At 56.0% G+C, this 21,442-nt stretch overlaps 3 protein-coding genes across 4 annotated transcripts in view; 2 read left to right on the top strand and 1 right to left on the bottom strand.

Annotated features, from left to right (window-relative positions):
- IPO13 (importin 13) overlaps positions 1 to 9,662 on the top strand; it is a 31,590-nt gene extending 21,928 nt beyond the window's left edge. The window contains exons 14-20 of one of the 2 annotated variants that reach the window (XM_053950049.1): positions 51 to 147; positions 1,975 to 2,027; positions 8,165 to 8,231; positions 8,399 to 8,457; positions 8,575 to 8,664; positions 8,817 to 8,998; positions 9,113 to 9,662. In XM_053950049.1, the coding sequence (XP_053806024.1) occupies positions 51 to 147; positions 1,975 to 2,027; positions 8,165 to 8,231; positions 8,399 to 8,457; positions 8,575 to 8,664; positions 8,817 to 8,998; positions 9,113 to 9,212 (648 nt within the window). In that variant the 3' untranslated portion in view covers positions 9,213 to 9,662. The remainder of the gene's footprint in view (positions 1 to 50; positions 148 to 1,974; positions 2,028 to 8,164; positions 8,232 to 8,398; positions 8,458 to 8,574; positions 8,665 to 8,816; positions 8,999 to 9,112) is intronic. The other variant, XM_053950050.1, reaches the window with a different exon arrangement.
- A 486-nt stretch (positions 9,663 to 10,148) lies between these two features.
- On the bottom strand, positions 10,149 to 14,083 carry DPH2 (diphthamide biosynthesis 2). Its single transcript, XM_053950057.1, has 6 exons — positions 13,743 to 14,083; positions 12,209 to 12,321; positions 11,869 to 12,089; positions 11,038 to 11,676; positions 10,738 to 10,923; positions 10,149 to 10,647 (listed from the first exon to the last, which is right to left on the bottom strand). Exons 1-6 carry the CDS (start codon positions 13,986 to 13,988, stop codon positions 10,517 to 10,519), a joined length of 1,536 nt encoding a protein of 511 aa, XP_053806032.1. The 5' UTR covers positions 13,989 to 14,083; the 3' UTR covers positions 10,149 to 10,516.
- Positions 14,084 to 14,133: 50 nt separating this feature from the next.
- On the top strand, positions 14,134 to 20,398 carry ATP6V0B (ATPase H+ transporting V0 subunit b). The gene is made up of 8 exons (XM_053950068.1): positions 14,134 to 14,288; positions 17,217 to 17,265; positions 17,749 to 17,832; positions 18,240 to 18,317; positions 18,885 to 18,954; positions 19,288 to 19,339; positions 19,719 to 19,909; positions 20,285 to 20,398. The coding sequence occupies exons 1-8, from the start codon at positions 14,222 to 14,224 to the stop codon at positions 20,306 to 20,308; spliced, it is 615 nt and encodes a 204-aa protein (XP_053806043.1). The 5' UTR covers positions 14,134 to 14,221; the 3' UTR covers positions 20,309 to 20,398.
- Positions 20,399 to 21,442: the final 1,044 nt, after the last annotated feature.

Genomic DNA, 21,442 nt, shown 5'->3' with positions numbered 1-21,442 from the left:
GGGGATGTGCAGGGCCAGCAGAAGCTTCAGTCCTTTTCTCTCTTTTGCAGCTGGTTCACATCTTTGCCCATGAGCCTGCCCACTTCCCTCCCATCAAGGCCCTCTTCTTGCTCGTTACCTCAGTCACACTGACCCTGTTCCAGCAAGGTACGTAGGATTAGCCGGTCTCTGTGCTGGGGCTCTTGTCAGGCTTTTGCATGCATGGAGTCTGGAGGCGTCTTACCAGGAATGGCTGTTTTCACTCCTAGCTAAGCTAATTGGGGCCATCTCTGTTTCTTGGATTCATCCCAGCCCCTGGAAGGTGGGTACCTTCCCTGCAGGCAACAGAAGCAGGAAACCCCTGGGTGCCATGGGCCTCTGTACTGTTACAGCAACCCAGGCTGCATATCATGTGCAGCAAGGGTCAATCTGGAGCTGCAGTCCAGCTTGGCAGGGAGGCTATGCCCACAGGAAGATCTCAGGGCTTCTCTGTGGTCCGCTGCTGCTTGTAGTGGCCTGAAATCAAGCCCTCATATGAGCAGGAGAATGTCTGTGTGAACAGCTGGGAGATTACTTTTTCAGAGTCACTGGTGGCCACCGAGTCCCTGCTGTGATGCTGAGGATGCTGATGTTCTCCTGCAGGGCAGGGGCCCCTCTTTGGCTCACTGCCCACCCTACAAAAAGCAAATGGGGTTAAAACAGGCTCCTTTGTACCATGGCTCCCCTCAGCATCTTAGTGACCTGCCCTGTGACAGAGACAAATGTACATTGGAGCTGCTTGATCTGGTCCTTCAGCATTACCACATGCGGCCCTCAAGGGGTCTTATCCTTTGCTCACAGCTGGGTGCCAGGTAGGATGCTGTCCCCCAGCTCAAGGCTCAGAGCTCTCTAGAGAGGTGGGGGGAGAGACATGAGGAGCCCTGCTTCATCATCACATCACGGTCCAAGCAAATCCCACTGTGCTGAGGTGTCACTGGGGTCAGTGACAAGCAAGCCAGGCTTCCTCGGATATCAGGTCCCCGCTCGTGCCAGTGGCGAGTGGATGTGTCTGTGCTGGAACCCTTTTTCCTCGGTGCTGGGGAGCTGGTGATGCCTCCAGGCAGCAGCAGGCATGTCTGCAGGAGCAAAAGGGAGGGGACAGAGCCCGAGCTGTGCCAACACTTGGATGCGAGCTTTGCTCAGGCAAGTGGCTGTTCAGCTTGGTGTGTGCCCAGGACTGTCCCCTTGGGTGGGGGGCCAGCTCTGAGCCCACGTGTGGCAGGAGAAGGGGGGCATGTCTGAGCCTACGAGGGCCAAGAAGTGAGTGTGCACAGTCAGATGCCAAGGTAGGCTGAGTGGTGCTGGCACAGAAATCTCTGGGCACTGAGCTGCACTCTCCCAGGAGAATGCTGGAGGAGACCTCCAGGAGAGTCCTGGACTCGCTGTCCTGGAGAGCATCTGGGAATGGGGTGGGAGGGTGTCTGTGCCAGGGTCTCCTGAGCAGCTGACGCTGGTGACAAGCATGTGCACGCCTGAGCCCAGCCAGGCCTGTCAAGCATTTGCTGAGGTGTTGTCGTTCACTTGCAGTTACCTTCCAGGACCAAACAGTGCTCTGAAGACACCTGCTCAGTCCCCACAGTGCAAAAGCTATAATTCTCCTTGTGGAGATGGTGCTCAGATAGCCCCTGCTCCTCCTTCTCTTCCCCCCCAAGGAAACGAAGATCTCCTCCTTGGCTCTGCAGCACCCAGGTGCTAGCTGGAGACCCTGGGGCTTTAGACCCTTTCCTTTGCAGTTTCTTTCTGTTCTTGGGTTCTCCAAGTTTCATGATTTTTTGTATGTTTTGTTTCTTTAACTTGCTTCAAACTGCTCATGTTGCCCATCCCCTTCCCCACACACCCCTCCTCCCTTACACTCCTGTTTTCACTTGTAAATTCTTTCTGTATCACATAACTATATGATGTTGAGTTGCTGTTTGTATGATTTTTCTCTTAAGTTACATCTTTATTATATTTTAGGGCCCAGGGATCATCCTGATATTGTTGATTCATTTATGCAACTCCTGGCACAGGTGTGTTTTAGTTTCTTATTCATTCACTTTCTGTTCTCTCTCTTTCTCTTTTTGATTCAATTTAAACCTATTTTTAGCTTTCTGTTGACAACGTTTTTTTTTCCTTTTAGTTGAATATCGAGTTTCTCCATCTGTTTCCGTGGAAGTTGAAAACAAAACATTCTCCTTTAGTTCTGGGTTCACACCATCCCCAGGGCAGTGCTCTCCTCTGCAGGCAGCTCCAGCTCCCACCCCCTTGCTGGGCTGAAGCTGGCATGGGGTGCTTGGTGCTGCTGCTGCAGTCACCCTTGGGTAACAGACAAATTAGAGCATTAAGTGGATGTTTTCCAACCCATTTACCGGTCCTCTGGAGTGGGGACAGGCTGAGCTGGCTGCCCTGCCTGTGGGCCAGTGGGAGGAAGCCCCTGGCCTCAGGAGCAGGCAGCTGCCAGGGTTTGGCTCTGAGCAACGTGCTTGTGGTGGCGTCTGGATCTGGCAAATGCCACATTGCCTCCTGCCCCAGCAGCCTCTCTGGGTGGTGGCAGTTCCTGTGCAGGAGCTGCTGGCTCAGCGGCGCATGGGGACAGTTTGTGTTGACATGGCAGGGGCTGCGGGCTGGCACGTGGGCTGGCACTTGTGTCACTGCTGTGGCAGTGGGCAGGCAGGGCCAGTGCTATGCTGTGTGTGTATATACACCTGCCCAGTGTGCTCCTCAGCCCCCCATGGCCCTTAAGGGAGAAGCCCTGATGTCCTTGATGTACCCAGTGTCCCTGTCAGAGATGTGTTCCCTGCCCACCTACCCACAGGGTGAGTCTGTGGTGAGGAGGGGCCTGGCAGAGTTGCTTTCTGCTCTGTTTCTGTGATGGGGAGACCTCTAACCACACATGCTGGACCAGTGGCTGTGCAGGAACATTCACCCAGGCTCCTCCCAGAGCTGTGATCACCCTACCCTTGCTGACAGCCCTGGGAGGGTGCATGGCATGTCCTGGTGCTAAGCTGTCAGACCCCTCTGATCCTCCCATAGGTTTTGAGAGTTGGAGTGGGCAAGGGGGCCGCACCTGACCTCCCCTAGGCAGGGTCTTCTCCTCACAGTTCTCACCTTGATGCCGAGAGCCTGCTGAGACCCATTGCATCTCAAAGCCATATTGCAGCCTCTTCCTCCCTCCTTTTCACCATGAAAGACGTAACATAATCAAGACTATCAGACTTCTGCTCTGCTTTCGGTTTTGGAAGCTGTGACCTTCTAACAAGGGTTTTGAACATGGGAGGGTGGTAAATGGGGTCTGTGCCTGAGGTTCTTGGTGGTGTCCTCAATGCTAGCAGGATCTCCATTTGAACACTGTGCCTAGTTTGGGGCACAACATTTCTGTAGATTGGTATCAGAGACCACAGAGAAAAGCATATGGGAAGATGTCCACCTTGTACACGTGGTGGGGAGGAAAAGCTGATGGGAGACTGAAGAGCTGAGTGAGTCTTGGAATGTGTAAAAGGTAATGTGCCAGTTGTCAGTAAAAAACCCTTTTCTGTTCTCCTTGAGTGGAACAAACAGTAATGGGAGGAAATCATGGTAAAGGATCCAGGTCTGGCAGAAGAAAGTCTTCCTAAGAGGGCAGGGAAGCACTGGAAGATCCTGTGGGGAGCTGTTGTTGCGTGGAGTTCTTGAAAGGACCCAACAAGCCCATTGCTCTTGGAGGGTAGGTAGAAGTGATCCTGCCGGGGTGTAAGGGATTAGGTGACTCTGAAAGAGTCTCCCAAGGCTACTTGTTTCTTGCATTGAAATAATATATGCAATGAAATATTGCATTTCTCTCTGGCTTGGGTTCCTCCTCTGTGTCTGGACACAGAATATTTATGCTTTCTTGGAGAGAAAAGTGCAACCATGCTGCACTTCTGTGCTGCACACAGTGGGGTTTACTGTGAAACCAAACACCACCCATCCAGCGTGCTGGGAATCTGTTACACACTGTCCTTGTGGGCACTGCAGGCAGTGCTGGGGCAATGTGCTGGCATTGTGTGTGGTTCTCCAGATATCCTTCAGAGTCACTCCTGCAGCTCAGAGGCTCCTACCTCCATGTCTTCTCCATCTTGGATCACTGTGAGACATCTGACATCATTCTGCCAGCCTGACACCGCCCACTCAAGACCTGTTGTTTTCCTGGACTTTGTATTCCTGAAACCCCATGGAGACCAAAGGATCCCATCCTTGTCTTCTTTTCATGCACAAAACTCAAAGTTTCCTCTTTCTTGGCCTGACCTTTCTCAAAGACTGGTGATCTAGTGAGGTGCTTTAAAACCCATCAAGAATTGACCTTAGCATCCCTGATTGACTCGTTGCTCTCAGGACTTTGAGGGCTGTCTGATGGCAGAGATGGGTCCAGCCTGTCCTCTTCCAGAGGACCATACTCTGCAGTGATGCTTTTGAGGATTTGTAGATTGGAGAATTAAATTCAGAGGGAACTGCAGATCTGTTCAGGTCAGATTTTTGTGTGGCAAGAGCTATGTTATCACCCAGCCCGCTCTGCATGCAGACCTCTTGGCAAAGTAATGCATGTTCTGGAGCAGCAGTGAATTTGGACACAAGAGTGTGTCAAGGTGGAAATTTTCCCACTTCCCTGACCATCTGTTTTTGTGGTTGATCGCCTTGGTGGAAATACCATCTTCTCTGTTTCAAGTTTGTGTGGTTTCTCCTTGCAGGCACTGTTTCTGCCCTCTCTGCCAGCAAGTACTGTCCCACCTTCTGATAACTCAGGAGAAGCTCACAAGGCCTGCATATCAGCTCTCTGTCACCAGCACACAGGGAGCTATCTCTGTCACAGGATTCCTGCTGGCTTTATCTTTGGGCTTGGTTGCAGCTCATGGAACTGCCCAGTTGTTGCAGGTGATCCTTTTGCCACAATGTTAATTGGCAAACCACTCTTGATGATGGCAATTGGCAGTCCAGTCATGATCTTGATGGCTGGCTGATCAAGGGAACTGCTGGCTTAAACCAAATGACAAAGTATCACACTACTCAAGGATAAAATAACCAGTCTGCCATAAGTCTGCACAGAGCAGTGCCAGCATCCTGTTCTCAGCTGCTCCCTCCTTCCTTTCTCAGCTGCTCCCTCCTTCCTCTGCTGCATGTTGGGATCAGTGCAGAGCATTGCTGCTGCAGTGCCCAGGGTGAGCAGCCCACCTGGAGGGCGTGGGGCTCAGTTCCACCCAGGCAGCTGGAGTGCCTCTGCCCAGGACCGTGGTGGCTGGGCCTTGCACCCAGGTCTGCATTGGCAAAACCAGGCAGGTTCTGAAGTTGGGGAACCAGTGGGTCTCACATGTGTGCTCCTGGTTGCAGGTAGGATTTTGGGACTCTCCAGCCTGCTTTTCCACCTCATCCACCCCACCCCAGCAGGGCTTCTCACTTGCAGACCTTGGGAGCATTTTGGTGACTTCCCTGACAGATCTTTGGGGCAGTCTGGGTGTGCGGTGCCTCACCGGGCAGAAGATGCAGGATTGACCTCCTGTGATGGCACAGACAGTGCCTGGCCACGCACAGCCAGCTTCATCCCTCACCTCCCTCCCTTCATGGTCTGGTCCAGGCTGCATGCAGCAGTCATTGAGCTCTCCACCTCACCTGCTCCAGCCAGGCTCAGAGAACCCTATGGAGGACATGGGTTCAGCATCCCCATGCTGAGGCTCACTGCTCCTGCCTGGCCAGCCTTATGGGCCCTTTTCAAAGCAAGAGGCTCTGCTCTGCCAGGTGTGGGGTCTGGGAAGATACTGGATACTAGAACACACTAAGGCTGTGTGTTCTAGAGAGCTGCAGAAACTGGCGGTGCAGTCCCTACTGTCCTCTGTCTGCTGGAGGAGTGGGTGTCCCTTCCATGCCTGTCTACTTATGAAGAAATAGGCACAGAAGAGCCTGCTCTGGTGGTCTCTGAGCTGCTGTGGAGAAGAACCCAATGCTTCCCTCAATGCTGTCCTGCAGGACAGTTCTTGGAGAGTGAGTGCCTATCTCTGCAGTGGCTGCTCATGCAGAGGATATTGAGGGGGACATTTGAAAGCATTTTAAGACCCACCCCCACATGAGCAGAGGTGCTCTAGCAGGAGACAGGGAAGATGAGCTGGCAAGAAGAGGTCCTAGAGCTTGAGCAGGGTTCCTGGTGCTAGGAAAGAGTAGCTGGACATACCTGGTGTTGGGAAAGAGCAGTCAGACGTACCTGGTGCTGTTTTCTTATGGGAGAAGCTCCAGAGGGCCCCATCTTGTGGGGGTAAAAAGCATCTCTCTTTACATTAGACATATGTATACGTACCCAGGTCTGCATTGGGCTTGCACTCTGCTAACTGTCCTTTGGGAAGGAGCTGTCCCAATGCTGACATGCTTTTCCCCATGGCACTGATGGAGTGAGGAGCAGATGCTGCAGTGAATCTGCGGGAGAACTCGGGGGGCTCTGCCTGCAGCGGGTCTGGTTTGGCTGGGAGAAGCACCCTGCAGGTAGGTGGGAACCTGAGCTCACTGGAAGACTCGTGCCAAATGGAACACTTGTAGCATGCAGGACTCAGGTTAAAACCCATGGACGGGCAGGGTAGAGGAACTTGCAGCTGGGTAGTTATCATGGGAGCCAGCTGCCCTTGAGCAACATGCTGCTGGGGGGAAAGGCTCATAGTCCATGCTCTGGAGATCACAGTAGGGCCCCAGCAGGGGTAGTGTCCCAGGGCTAAAACTTTAACATCTCTTGCAAGCATTTGTCCTGTATGGGGCCAGCTGAACAGCAGCAGCCTTGATGAGTGAATATGTTCCTAAACCATTGCTCAGCCAGCAGTTCACCTTCTGATGTTGGTGCCAGTGCCTCAGGAGCAACGGTGCACAGCCTGTATATACACACACAGGTATAACGTGGCCCCTGGTCGCCCCATGAAGCTCTCTGCTTGTATCCAGCAGGGAGAGGTACCTGCAGTCGTGCCTTCTCCACCTGGTACAGCGATGCCTTCGGTGCCCAAAACTGAATCCTCTTTTGCAGTGTGTGATAGAAAAGGCCAGAAAAGAGATGGAGTAACTGAAACCTGCTCCTCAGCTTCTTGTTTTCCAGCATCTGCACTGGGCAGATGGCTCTGGACTCTCCCTGGAGAAGATGGGGTGGGAATTAAGTCTCTTTTGCACCAAGGAGAGACCACAGGGGCAGATGGCTGTGTGTCCTGGGTGCTGTTGACTGAGAGCTGTCCCTGCTTTTATCCCTGGGAAAAGGCTCAGAGGGCAGCAGTGGCCTCACACAGAGCTCAGCCCAAGGGCTGCCTGCCCTGGAATGCTGCTCTCTGAGCTCCAGGCACACAGCGGGGCTGCTCTAGTGCTATGGCTACTGTCCCTGGTGTTGCAGTGACAGCAGGGCAGGAGGCATGGCTGCCATTCCCAGTGCTTTTCTGCAGCAGTGGGTATGGTGGTCAGGGTATGGATGTGGCTGCCTAATACAGCAGGGCTCACTGAGGCAGGTTGGAAACCCTTCCCATTGAGTGGAGGGTGCAGGCTGAAACATTTCCACCCAGTAACTGCTCGGTGCCAGCACCAGGGGGACTAAGTCATTGCACAAGGTACCACAGCTCAGGGTGTCTCCAGCAGCAGTGCCTGACCCGCACAGAGGCTGGTGGAATCATTGTGTGGCATTAAAAAAAACCAAGCTTTCTTGATCTCAGACTTGCTGCTCAGGAACTGCTAAGAAATGTTGGCATCTCATCATCTGGTGCAGTCCGGGGCTACTGCTTGAACCAGTTGCTGTGACCCCAGGGATGCCAGCATCTTCAGGAGAGGAGCAAACTACACAGGTGGCTGGTCTCTGCTGAGCCCTGCATGGCTGTCCTTGTCCTGGGAGCGGTGCTGCTGCCTGATCTGCTCTGATGGGACAGGAGCCCTCTGTGTCTGAGTGTTTGCACACCATTGTAGCACCTATCCTCAGGTCCTGGGGTCAGCAGATCCTGGGCATAGCAAACTGCCTGGCTGTTTGAATTATATTCTTGGGGAGGGGTAAAGTGATGGTTTCCTGCTGTACTGTGTGAATCTGCCCTTTCCTGGGGGTGTGCTCAGGTAAGTGTGTGTCCAGGCAGAGGCTGTCTGGGGCACCAGGTTCCTTGGAGGCTTCCTGGCTGCCTCTGCAGCGCTGGGTTCATGCTGCTGTCTGTGTGCCTTGCAGGCTCTGAAAAGGAAGCCGGATCTCTTCCTGTGTAGCAACCTGGATGTCAAAGCAGTGTTTCAGTGTGGTGAGTACCATGGGCATGGGCATGTGTTCCAGATCACCCTGAGGAGAAGCCAGCCTGCTCCTCCTGTAGAGCTGGGTGCAAAACAGCCAAGGGTTGGGGACCACAGGGCTGATTTGGGATAACCAGGGGGTTTTCTGGCTGCTAACCTGAGTAAATTTTGCCTGCAGGTGTCCTTTCACTCAAGTTTCCTGAGGCCCCAACAGTCAAAGCATCCTGTGGCTTTTTTGTGAGTATGATGCCATTGTGGAATCCTCTGAGAGCTGGGAGTGGGGCTGAGGTTGGGCAGGGTGCTGCAGTGTGGAGCCTGTGCTGGCACTGAGCAAGCCTGGCCTCTGTGTTGCAGACGGAGCTGCTGCCCCGCTGTGGAGAGATCGCCCCGGTGGGACAGGTCGTGCATGAGAATGGCAAAGCGCTGCTGCAGGCAGTGCTGGAGGTGAGAGATGCTGGGCCACGGGCTCCCCAGGGAGCACTGGGCTCTATTCCTGAGTAGCATCCCTACAGAACCAGGGGCAGAGAGCCCAGCAGCGTGGGTGGGAGCAGGGAGAGTGACAGTATGGGCTCAGCATGTTGTTTGCTCTGTGGCAGGGCATCGGTGGCCAGGCTTCCCGCAGCCTCATGGATCACTTTGCAGAAATCCTCTTTGCCTTGAACAAGCACTGCTTCAGCCTCCTGAGTGTCTGGATCAAGGAGGCCATGCAGCAGGATGGCTTCCCCTCGGCCCGAGTAACTCCAGAGCAGAAGGAAAACTTCAGCCAGCAGATCCTCAGGTTTGCGTGCCACTTGCCCTGGCAGCTGTGCCCCACATTTCCCACAGGAATGACTCCCCTGCATGGCCCAGTGCAGCCATCCTACTTCATGTTTGTCCCCTCCTTCTGTCTCAGCAGAGAGCGTGTGAACAAGCGGCGAGTGAAGGAGATGGTGAAGGAATTCACCTTGTTGTGCCGAGGGCTGCATGGTACAGAATACACAGCAGACTACTGAGCACCTGGCCAGGACCGCGGACGATTTGCCTGGACCAGCTCTTCCCCACAAGGAAAAGCCCCCCCATCCTCCCTGCCCTGCTGCAGTACGGCTCATAGAATAACCCTCCACCTAGAATTAACCCACTCGGGACGCTCCTCAGCTAGATTTGGTGGCCGCATCTCGGTGTCAGCATCTTTGTTTCCCCCAGCATGCTCCCTCCTCGCAGGGAACTGGAGTGCTGGCTGCAGGAGGCGGTGGCGGGGCAGGGGAAGCCTGGGCAGACCTGCCCCAGCACAGCTGCCCCGTCCCCGGGCTACCAGCCCCTCCCCAGCCCTTCCCCGCAGCAGGGAGGCCACCCTGTGCCTGCAGCAGTGGCTGGCTGGGCGGGGGGGGTTTGCCCCCTGCTCATTTGTACGTGTGGTTGGGAGGGGGGAGGCCCTGCACCTAATTATATTAAGAATATTTCTATGTTGTGGCTGTCATTACTGCAGTGCCCAGACTTTGCCTGCCTCTTCCCTCTGGGGAAGAACCGAGTGGAGGGGGTTAAATCAAGGCTGGGACACCCCAGTGTCTCCCTGGCTTTGGGAGGGATGGCAAAAAACAGTCTTTCCTGCTTGCCCAGCATGGAGCATAAATAGCCCTGCCTCACGTGAGAGGGGCTGGGCTCCACCCTTGCCAAACACGGGGTCCTTCCCGCAGCACAGGATGTTTGCATTCCATTCATAAGAGCAGCTGAGGGGCTTGTTCATGCCTGGAGTTCCCCTGCACTTGCCCTAGTACCCCAGCCCAGGCTGTGCTTTTACTGTCAGAGGTCCTAGTTCTGGTTTTCTGTTCCCTCCAGGTGCTGGTAGCTGACACACAGGGCTTTGCTCCCCAGGGGGCACCACGATACATTTATCACTTTGGGACATCTGTGCTCCTCAGCCCATATTTTATTCTAAGAAAACAGTTCAATCACAAATCCTCTTCAGCTTTAATTAGCAGCAGTAGTCCACAAAAGCCCCAAGACCCAGCACTGTCAGCTCTTGCAAAGCTGTGACCTTTCCAGGTAGGGACAAAGCTGCCCTGGATGAGGAGCCCTCAGAGACTGGGTCTGGGCCAAGTGCTGTCTCTCCTGGTCCTGCTGCTGCCCTGGCCATGAGCCTCAGTGTGCCACAGGCATTCCTGAACACACGTGCAGGAATACTGCTCTCACTGCAGTATTACTGACCCAAGGCCACATCCAGCAAGGTGCTGGCTGCCAGCAGGTCCAACACCCAGTGGGAGGCAATGCCTGGGGCCCCACACAGCCCCGCTCCTGGCTGGGTGCCAATGCTGCTGAATCAGGGTTGCTCACACCCTTCATCCTCATAGGCAATGGCAATCCCTCGTCGGCCCTGCACAGCCTTGGAGACGGGAGTCTGTCCCAGCTGCTGCTCCAGGCCCCGCCAGCTGCGGGACTCCAGGAAGGAAGCTGGGAGGAGAAAGGGAATTGTTACCCAGAGCAAGAAGGTGGCACTGCCTCTGTACCAGGGCTCAGCCCCACCATGAAACCAACACAAACCTGCAGGGCTGATCTCTGCGAGCGCCCGTGTCTGGTCCCTGCAGGCCAGGGCAGTGCTGGGGGGCAGCTGGGAGGTTGGGGGGCCACAGAGGTGGGTAGCACGCATCTTCCCTGAGATCAGCGAGACATCGGGAACAGCCTCTGCTGCGGGAACAGCCGGTGGGAGCTCAACATGTGCACAGGCACCTGCCAGGAAACGGTAACGTTAGCCTGGTCCATCTACCCTGGAGCAAGCACCGCTTACAGCCAGGGCAGCTGCGTGGAATGTGGCCTGGGAGGACAGCTCTCTCTAGCTGTTACCTGGCAGCAGGTCTCGGAAGTCTGTGAGGTAGTTCCCCGTCCACTCACGGGCTGGGTTGCAGGCCAGCTCCAGCTCATAGGGGGTCACAACAGGTCGGTAGAAGTCACTGGAGTCCAGGAGGGAGTTCTGAGCACAGGCCACCAGGACGAAGATGTCCACCTCCAGGAAGTTGGCCAGCTTGGCGGGGTTGGGCTTCCCCACAGCCAGTGTGTAGCTGCGCTTGCCAGCCCGGCACAGCAGCTCCCGGAGGTGCTGCAGCACGGTCAGATAGCCCGCCACGCCAAGGGTGCCCACCAGGATGCCCACCACACTGGCATCCCGGGCCCGCTCCACCAGGTACAGGCGGCGCATCAGGGCCCGGTTGACGTTGAGGGTCTCGTGGCGGCCGCAGCCGGTGATGGGGTTGAAGGAGCTGAAAGGGCAGCAGTTCCAGGTCAGCATGAAGCTGGTGAGAGCAAGGCCCTCAGCTCCCACATAGAACATGGCATAGTCCTGAAGCCCTCCCGCAGCTTTCACCAAGAACTGGCGACCAAACTTGCGTTCCTCGCCAGGAACCGCGGGGCCAGGAGGATCTCCACACACCAGCCTGGAGAAGATGACATTGGGGTATTCGGGACGTAATTGCTGCTCCAGCTCACCTGAAGAAAGAGAGGAGCGAGAACAAAACTTGGCCATAGTCCTGACACGGAGAAGGTGCAACAGATCAGGGGACAAGACAGAAATCAAAGCTGCCAATGTCTGGGGAATGAATGCCTGCTTGGTGTGACCCTGGCAGCTCTGCAGAGCTCAGAGCAGTACCAGAGCTCCCCTCCCTGCCCCAGAGCACTCACCCATCGCATGGGCGTACACCACATCGCTGAGCACCACCACACGGCTCTGCTGCTCGGGGTAGAGCTCCCGGAACACCTCTGTGCAGCGCCCGACATCCAGGGGCTGCTGCCCGAAGATGTGCAGCACCGGGAGCTTTCTGCAGGGGCTGAGGCAGGCTGGGCCGTAGTGCAGCACTGCCTCGGCACCCACGTGCTCGGCAGCCACTTCATCCACGCAGCAGCTGCGAGGAGAACCCGGTGTCAGACAGGCTCTGCAGCACAGAGCTCTCCCTCCTCCCAGGCACCGCCCCACTCCTGCCCGCAGGGGATCCCCAGGACACCTCCACAGCCCCACACCGACCTGCCGTACGTGGTGTCTCCTAGCACGTACATCCCGGCGCCGCTCGCTGCCTCCAGCCGGCCTGCCACCTCCGCTGCGTCTGCCAGGAGCTCGTCAGGGAACTGCAGGGCGACCTGGCGGGAACAAGGGATGAGGCAGCTGGGAATGAGGCACTGGGGAGGCTGAGGTGAAGGAGATAGAATGGATAGAATATACCCTCAGCAAGTTTGCTGATAGGAAATTGGGGGGAGTGGCCGATAAGCTCCTGAAAGGCTGTGCCATTCAGCAGGACCTTGACAGGCTGGAGAATTAAGCAGAGAGAAACCTAATGAGGGTCAACAAGGGCAGGTGTAGGGTACTGCACCGGGAGAGGAATAACCCCAAATACCAGCACAGGCTGGGGGCTGACCTACTAGAGAGCAATTCTGCAGATAAGGACCTGGGATCTTGGTGGGTGACAAATTGACCATGAACTGGCAGGGCCTTACAGCCAGGAGGGCCAATGGGATCCTGGAGTACATTGGCAAGAGTGTAGCCAGCAGGTTGAGTGATGAGCCCGCCCTTCTATTGGCCCTGGTGAGGCACGTCAGGAGTACTGTCTCCAGTTCTGGGCTCCTCAGTATAAGACAAGGAGCTACTGGAGAAGGTCCAGCAGAGGCCACATGGGGATCTGAAGCATCTTTCTTGTGAAGAGAAATCATTTAGTCGGGACAAGAGGAGAGTGAGAGGAGATCTGCTGTGGTTTAGGAATGGTACTCCCTGATCCAGTGCTCCCTCTGAGCCTCTCCAATCTGTGCTGCCATTCGCTCCCCCCTCCCCTTCTTCCTGCAGCGGGATGGAGTGGAGAATCAGAGGCACAAAGGGTAAAGATCACAGGTCAAGATCAGAGCAGTTTACTGGAAATAGCAAATTAAATAAGCAAATCAACGGTAACAGCAACACTATTAATAACAATGTACAAGAGACAAATGAGTCACACGCGAGTGCTTGTCGCAGGGCTCTGACAATACCTGACCATGCCACACCACGGGACCCGGGAAGGACCCCTTCCCTGTCCCCAAAAAATGATGGGAAGTGGTAGAATAACCTCTGGGTCGTGGCCATGCCCATTCCTGGCTATTGCAGAAATTAACCCTCTCCTGCCTGGAACGAGGACAGGATCTCATTAATGCCTATAAATATCTCAAAGATGGGTGCCAAGAGGACAGTGCCAGACTCTTTTAAGTGGAGTCCAGCAACAGGACAAAGGAAGGAGCAATGGCCATAAACCAAGACAAAAGAAGTTTCATGTTAACACGAGGAACGAGTTCTTTACACTGTGGGTGGCAGAGCACTGGAACAGCTGCCCAGGGAAGTCGTGGAGTCTCCATCACTGGAGACCTTGCAAACGCATCTGGGCGCGTTGCTGTGCAGCCTGCTCTGGTGACCCTGCCTTGGCAAGGGGGGTGGAGTGGATGATCTCCAGATCAGCCTCCCAACAATAACAATCCTGTGAGGCATCGGGAGAGGGGGCGGCGCGCAGCCCTCCGCCGGCTCCACCCTCGGTCCCACTCACCTTGCGGAACCCGCCATCCCGTACGAAGGCGGCGGCCCGGCCCATCTCGTAGAAGCCGTCGAGGTCGCTCCGCGGTGCCGCCGCCACAGCCGAGCGCAGCTCCCGCCGCAGCGCAACCTCCCCATCGCTGCTGAAGGCCGTGGCCATGGCGGCACGCGGGACCCTGCGCCCGCTTCCGGGCTGCGGCGCGGCGCTGGCCAATGGAAGCTCGGCTCTGCCTTCCCCGCCCCCAGAGGTCCCGCCCATAGCGGGGCGGAGAGGGGACGGCAGCCAATAGAAATACGTGCTGGTCGCACTGCATTATGGTGTATGTAGTTCTTATGCCGCTGCCAAACCAGGCAGCCAATAACCGGGCGCGGTGGCAGCGGCGGCGTTCCGGTACTTCCGTCCGGGCGCTGCAGTTCCGGTCACGTGCTGCGCGCGGGTCAGGTGACCCGGCCCGATCTGCTCCCGCCGCGCCGCCCGGTGCCGCCGCCGCCATGACGGGGCTCGCCCTGCTCTACTCGGGGCTCGGCCTCGCCTTCTGGACCACACTGCTTGGCGTCGGTCAGCGCCGGGGCCGGGGAGGGCGCGGGGCCGCGGAGAAAGGGGGTCCGGGGGCTGCGCTGCGGGATGAGCCGTGGGACAGGAGAGGTTACCGGGCCCGAGGGGAGGCTGCGGTTCCTGCCTGTGCCCGTACTGGCTGCTCCTTTGCTGCAGAGGGCTGGGAGGGTTGCTTTGGTGTGGAAAAGGAAGCCGGGCTTTGAGGGATTCAGTGTTGTCAGGCCGGTTGCCGCGGTGCTCTCTAGGGCTGCTCCGTGGTGTACGGCACGACCGAGCGTGCTGCTGTGGGGCTCCCCAGGCTGGGCAGCGCCCCTCGGGGCTCGGAGCTGCCCCCTCGGAGCCCCCGGCGGCGCCGTGCAGCTCCCAGTCGCTGTTGGATGCGCAGCTTTCAGCGCTCTGAGCCTGTGGCTTGGGCAGTTGATTTGCTTCTGTGTGCGTGCGAGAGCAGGAGGGTGCTGGTGCCGGTCAGGGGTTGGTAGACTGGGGGAGGTAAAGGCAGGAGCAGCCTGGTCCTTCAGGCTCTGGTGGTTGGTGTCTCTCGGCTGGAGAGATGGCCTTGCTTTGCCAAGCTGTGGCAGCATGAGGGAACGTGCAAAGTTTGGATGATGGTGGAGCTGCTGCTCGGCCGCGTTGCAGCTCATGGCAGCCCATGCACTGCCGCTGAAGGTGTTGAGCTTTTGGAGGATGGATTTAATGCCCTAGGGCCAGCAGGTAGATTTTGTGCTGGGTCTGGTGGTTATTTTCTCTTAGCACAGAATGAAGTGACCACAAACGCGGCAGAGCCTGGGGAAACCTTGGCCGTCGCTTCAGTGTTTGGGTGAGGGGAGAGAATGAGTCCGGAGTGAAGGGTGTCTCACTCCCTCGTGTTTCCAGGGCCTGGTGAACCCAGCGTGGGCCTAGGGCTGCCTCACTGGGCTCTCTGAATCATGTAGCTCACACCAGTGCAGATTCACCCTCTGGAGGTGAGACTGTCGGAAAATCCTGCTGAGCTGAGCCCAGTTACTCTTAACTTCCCCTGCCCTGTTGCAGTCCCTTTTTGAGGAAGACCACGAGCAGGAAGTGGTCTTGCTCCATGTGGTGTTGCAGCAGTGTCTCTTTGTGTTTTCTGTCTTTGTCCTAAGCCCTGATTTGATCCTCCAGTCCTGCTGCCCTATCTTCTGTCCTTCTGTCTTCAGGGCTGCAAGAGCTCACAGGAGAGTGTCCTTTACTCTGTTTCTTTTGCATATAAATCTAAGTTTACACCTACTCTTGAAGAGGTGAAAGGTGCCCTGAGGACCTGCCCTGAGCTGGTTGTAGCTTTCTTTTACCACTTCTGCGGAGTGGAGGCAGCTGAGGCTGGCTGGGTTCAGTTCCTGTTCTGACAGCCAAGCAGCAAAGCCAAAACACAAGTAACAGACTGGCTGGACCCAGCACTAGAGATCATCCTTGAAGATTGCCAGACCTGCAGGCTGGGCTGAGGCTTTCCTCTGTATTCCCTGGCTGTGCTGGCACCATTCTTCATTCTTGTGTGTCGTTACACGGGAGGGGGGCACCCTAAATCTGTGGCAGAAAGAGTGATCAGTATTGCCACCTCACATTATGGGGGTCACTGGCTTGCCTGACAGGGCTTGTGTGCTCCCCTGAGGGTGGTGAGTGGGGTGCTGAGACCTGAGCTGTACATGGAGGAGTGAGCACACAAGAATGGGGACATCCCTGCTGCAAGAGACCTGCAGTGCTGAGGCCTTCCAGTGGGAAGAATTGTCCTGCAGGTCTTGGCTGTGCTCAGGGAAGGGCATGGTCCTGCCCCCATAGTTCTGCTGGGCAGATTGCCATCACCCCCTGCTTCCAGGCTGCTACTCTGGGGTGGAAGGGAGCAGTGGGACACGTAATGAAGAGTGACCTCTGCTGCATTCGAGCATTTCACCAATCTCCCATTTCCTCTTTTCCCAACTCTATGCGGGATCAGCGTCACACGGCCACTGACTGGTTACAGTCAGATATGGTGGAGCTGTCCCTTCACCCTCTGTGCCTCACGTGGAGCACACAGTGCCACGATGCCTGTGCTTATCAGTTCCTTAGGGCTGGGTCACCCTCCTTTTCCAGCAAAGAGCAAGTGTCTCTTCTGGTCTGCAGCCACGTTTCCCACTCAGGAGCTCAGAGTAAGGCAGGGTTTTGGTGCAAGCACCTCTGCATGTGCCTGGTCGGTGCAGGAATGTGACTCTTGGCTATGGTTCCTGGTGGGAGATGAGCACAGCAGGGCAAGCCCTCCTTGGAAAGGTAGGGCTTTCTGAGTTTCTTAGGACGATGCTTTGGAGTCTCCCACTTGTGCTGGAGTATAAATACATCTGGAAATTACCCTGGGGGAGATGCTGAGAACAACAGTCATGTCTTGAACCCACAGTTGGAGGAAAGTTGGAGCTTCTCATGTTGATGGGCTCCAGGGAAGCAACACAAATGCTGATGGGATGGTGATGTAGCAGCATGTGATGGTCAGTCAGGGCACAGCCTTGCTCCTCTTGTCCCTCCTGTGCCAGGGAAGAGCTCACAGCTGGTCCCCTGGAGCTGTGGCTGTCCAACAGCCATTGGAGAGCCACAGTGGAGACCGTGCTGGGGCACAGGGCTGTGGATTGCCCTTGAGACCCTGTAGCTCAGCAGGGCCAGGGAATAGAAAATGGGTGTGACAACAACCATGACCATCTTCTGGGCAAGACTGGGATGAGGTCTGACAGTATCTCATACCCACGCTGTTTGTCCTGTGCTGATGTGGAAGTGTTGGGATCACAGGGGTATGATTGGGAGGGGACACCCTGCCCCACAGCTCTGCATGCCAGTCTTCCCAGTAACCCTCCTTCATGGGCCTTTGCCTCGAGGCTTAGCAGGTGGGGGAGAACTGGCAGTGCTGGATCCAGCTGGTGCCTCCCTGGAGGTTTCCATCTTGTTCTTGCTTTCCAGGGATCTGCTACACAATATTTGACCTGGGCTTCCGCTTCGATGTGGCTTGGTGAGTTCCCTGTAAACTCGGGCATCCTCAGGGCTGTGTGAGGAGGCAGGTGGTGCTGGCAGTGCCTCCCAGGAGCAGCACTTGCTTTTGAGTGATGGGCAGCGGTCACTGCCTCGCAGGAGAACAAGAGCTACAGTGAGCAGGGCCTCTGCTCCCTGGGAGGTGGGATGGATGCAGCCCCTGTGTTCCTGTGGCTGGCTCCGTACGAGGTCCTGGTGCAGCTATTGCTGCTCTGCCCTCCACATCTCCGAGCCCAGGCTTCCGCTTCACAGTGAGGGTTTGGGAGGAAGATCTTGATCCATGCAGGTGAGGGTCTTGTGTTTCTGGCTGGCAGACAGAGGTTCTCATGTCCTGCTGTCTGGCTGCCCAACCCATCTTGGGCTTCATAATTTGGTGGAGGGGTACCTGTTTTGGGATAGGTTGTGTGGTGTGACTATGGGGGCTCAGCCTCTGTGCTAACTCAGGACATTTCTTCCTCTCCAGGTTTCTGACAGAGACCTCACCCTACATGTGGTCCAACCTGGGCATTGGCTTGGCCATCTCCCTGTCTGTGGTGGGAGCTGCCTGGTGAGTGGGACAGGCTCTTCAGCATTCTCCTGCTGTCCCACCTTGGTAGCTGTGTATACACTGCAGTTTTCCCACAGCAGAGCAGGGTAGAACAATGCATACATGTAGGATTGTGGGTCACCACACCAGTGGGGCTGGACTGCTGGGGGGTCTGGGTGGACCAGCCCACAGGGAAGTCTCTGGAAGCTGTACCCCTGAGCCCAGCTGTCCATGGTGGCTCTTGTGCCCCAGCAGTTCTGCTGGTGTAGGTGGTGCAGCCTGGGGCCACTTGTACCCTGAGAGTGACTAGGCTGTGCTCAGTGTCCCCCAGCTGCATGCCTGATTCTTTGCTCAGCTGAGAGATCCTGGTTTCTGTATAGAATCCTGCAAGTGCCAGACCTTCCACCAACCACCCTTGTCTGCTACAGGGGGATTTACATCACGGGTTCCAGCATCATTGGTGGTGGAGTCAAAGCCCCGCGGATCAAAACAAAGAATCTGGTGAGGTAAGCACAGACCTGGGGTTAGTTCTTGTGCTGCACCTGAGTGGGGCAGGTCACAGCCCAGTGAAGAGACTTCTGTCTGCTCTCTAGCTGGGTGCTGCTGGCAGACTGTTCCTTGCTGAGCTGCTGATGTTGTTTGCTTTCAAAACAAAGAGCCCTAAAGGAGCCAGAGTGCTGTTGTGAAGGGTCACTGTGTGATATCACACTGTGAATGAGCCCAGTGTGTTCAAAACAAACACCCTGAGATCATGCATCCTGCCTAGGCAAGGGTTCTCCTTGCACAACCCTTCCACAAGGAGCAGAAACAGGCTGGTGAAGGGCAAGGCTTCCTAGACCTGCTTCCAACAGGATCCTTGCAGCCTACTCAGGTGCCACAACAGAACCAGCCTTTGTGTTTGGCAGCTCCCCCTAGCTTGAAAGTAAAGCAGTGGGTAGCTTCCCATATGGCTATGGAGGGGTCTGGCTGGCTGGGCATGAAGTGGCAGGGGCTCCTTGGGGCGGGGTCTTTCCCCTGGATTGCTGGTCAGACTGGCTGAGACGCTGTGCTCAGGCTTTGCCTTTCTCCCGCAGCATCATTTTCTGCGAGGCCGTGGCCATTTACGGGATCATCATGGCAATAGTCATCAGTAACATGGCTGAGGTATGGGAGAGTGGATGGCTGCCGTGCCATCCCTGCGCCGGCCTCGGGGCCACGGTGGGGATGGGCAGCTGGTCATGGGCCAGTATTGTGAGGGGTAGCCCTGTGGGGACTTGGAACACTGTTGTGCCTTTGGGAGCCCCTGGACTGCTGGTAGTGATCCTTGCCTGTGATGAAGAGGGTTGGGAGAGCACCCACAAGGCAGATTCCATGAAGCCATGATGTGGAATCAGGGACTGGCTCTGGCCGAAATGAGGCTGCCTTTGGCTGTATCAGGGACAGGTACCTTTTCCAGAGACCACAGACTTGTCACTAACCCAGGTCCTGTGCTTTCAGCCTTTCAATGGAGTCACCCCAGAAGAGATTGGAGCCAGGAACTACCATGCAGGTAAGGACTTCTGGGTCCCTGGTGCAGTCGCTGTGAGCACTGACCCCCACTCTGACCCACTCATGGTCTGCTGCTGGTGTATTAAGGACATGTGACTCTTCTGCCAAAAGGCAGCTTTTTACTTACCTTCTCGAGGTCCCCCTGCACCCAGCAGGCTGTGCTGACCAGCAGCAGTACTGTTCCTCCCCTGGGCGGAGCATTGGCCTGGCACTGTGGGAGCTGAGGCACACCTCAGAGCAGTCCTGCTCCCCAAATAGGGTGTTGCTGGGGCTTGGCAGCTCCTGGTCTTCTGTCACCTTGAGAAAGAGCTTCTGCAGCTTGTCCTGGGTGCAGGTGGAAGGAGGTTACATCCCGCTCTTGCAGCGTTCCTCTCTCACAGGTTTCTCCATGTTTGGAGCTGGTCTGACCGTGGGTTTATGCAATCTCTTCTGTGGCGTCTGTGTGGGCATCGTGGGCAGCGGGGCTGCCCTGGCTGATGCCCAGAATGCCAGCCTCTTCGTCAAGATCCTGATCGTGGAAATCTTTGGCAGTGCCATAGGGCTGTTTGGGGTCATCGTTGCTATCCTGCAGGTACCTGCTTCCTGAGGCCACCAGGCCTAAGTGAGCACAAGGTGCTGTCACTCTGGATGCTTTCCAGCCCCAGGGAGACACACCTGGGTTTCAGCACAATCTTCTTCATTGGGTTGGGGAGGCTGCTTACAAGGTTTGGGGTGGCAGAGCTCTTTCCAGAGCATACTGTGCCTATTTGCAACATTGGGAACCCTTCTGATGGCCCCTCTGTCACCGAGAGTGTCACCTTGCGTGCACCTTGTGTGACACTCATGTCTTACCGGTGGGACTGATAAGCTCTCTGCAGCTTCTTGATGATCCTGGGGTGCTTGGGTGGGACTGGGGTGTGAGCTGGGGTTTGTGGGCAACAACCTAACCTCTCTTCTTTCTTTCTAGACATCTAAAGTAAAGATGGGCTGAGCCCTCTTGCACTCAGCCTGTTCCAGCCCACCCCAAGAGGTTCTGTATATACTTATTTAATGTTTCTATACTTGAATGGGGTGGGAGATTCCTGGCATCGGCAGCAGGAGCCTGACCACGTAGAGCCCCGTCCTGCAGATCAGTCGGCCCCTTGGAAGAAACAAATTTCTCTGTGTGAATTCTGCCCCCAGCAGCCTGGCCCAGCTTGTGGGACCCTGCTGCTGCCTATCCCCAGTGTGTAGGATCAACCATCGGTGCAATCCTGTGTCAGTGAAATAAATATGGTTCTTGTCCAGCTCTTTCTCTTCCCTGTGCATGCTAGGGAGGTTTGCAGAGAGCAAGTGCTGGTTTGGGCTGCCCCAGTGCTGAGAGATTCCTCTCTGTGCCTCTGGCAAAATCCCTGTCCTGTTCCAGGAGCCTGGTTGTGTCCTGACTGTGTGGGGTTAATTCTGTTGCTTTCTCAGGCTGCAAGAGCCACCCTCTTTGGGCTGTGGGAGCGCAGAGCTGTGCCTTGCTGCCTGGAGCAGGTACAAGGCTGTTGGAACAGGCAGCAGGCAGCTCTGAATTGCCTCTGTGAGGCTCCTAGCAGCCCAACGTGAGCCCAACACAAGCTGCTTTGGGCCTTTCACCTCCCTTCCAGATAGTTTAGTGTAGGGTGTACACAGTCCGTAGCCCCATTGTGCAGCTGGGGAGCACCAGAAGGGCAGACAAGTGAAAATTTCGCCCCTTCAAAGGACATCCTTCAGCCAGCAGCTCCCTGGTGTGACTGTTGGCTGCATGCTGGGGCTCCAGTCTGCAGTGTCCCCTCTGTCCAGGCAGAGGTGGGGATGCTTTGTGCTGGCTCTGTTCCCTGTCCCTGGCTGTGCTGAATAGTGTGGAGAAGCTGGCTGTAGACAGCTGGACCTGCAGCTCATCTGCTGCTTGGGGGAGGGAAAGAACAAGGTCCTTCTGCATGTGCTCTGCAGAGAGCCTGGAGGCTGCTGCATCTGCTGTATCCAACACAAGGCCCTCGTACTGTGCTACCAGTATACCTTCATAGAGAGAGCACTGATCTTCCAGTGCTGTCTCAGAGCAGATGCTCGCTTAGAGCTGCCCTTCTCTCTTCCCATGAGGATGCTACAGGCTGGGGCAACA

Source organism: Vidua chalybeata, chromosome 9, assembly GCF_026979565.1.
Source record: "Vidua chalybeata isolate OUT-0048 chromosome 9, bVidCha1 merged haplotype, whole genome shotgun sequence".
Taxonomy (NCBI): domain Eukaryota; kingdom Metazoa; phylum Chordata; class Aves; order Passeriformes; family Viduidae; genus Vidua; species Vidua chalybeata.
Note: the sequence above shows the minus strand (reverse complement) of the source record. Positions and strands in the feature narration are given on the sequence as shown.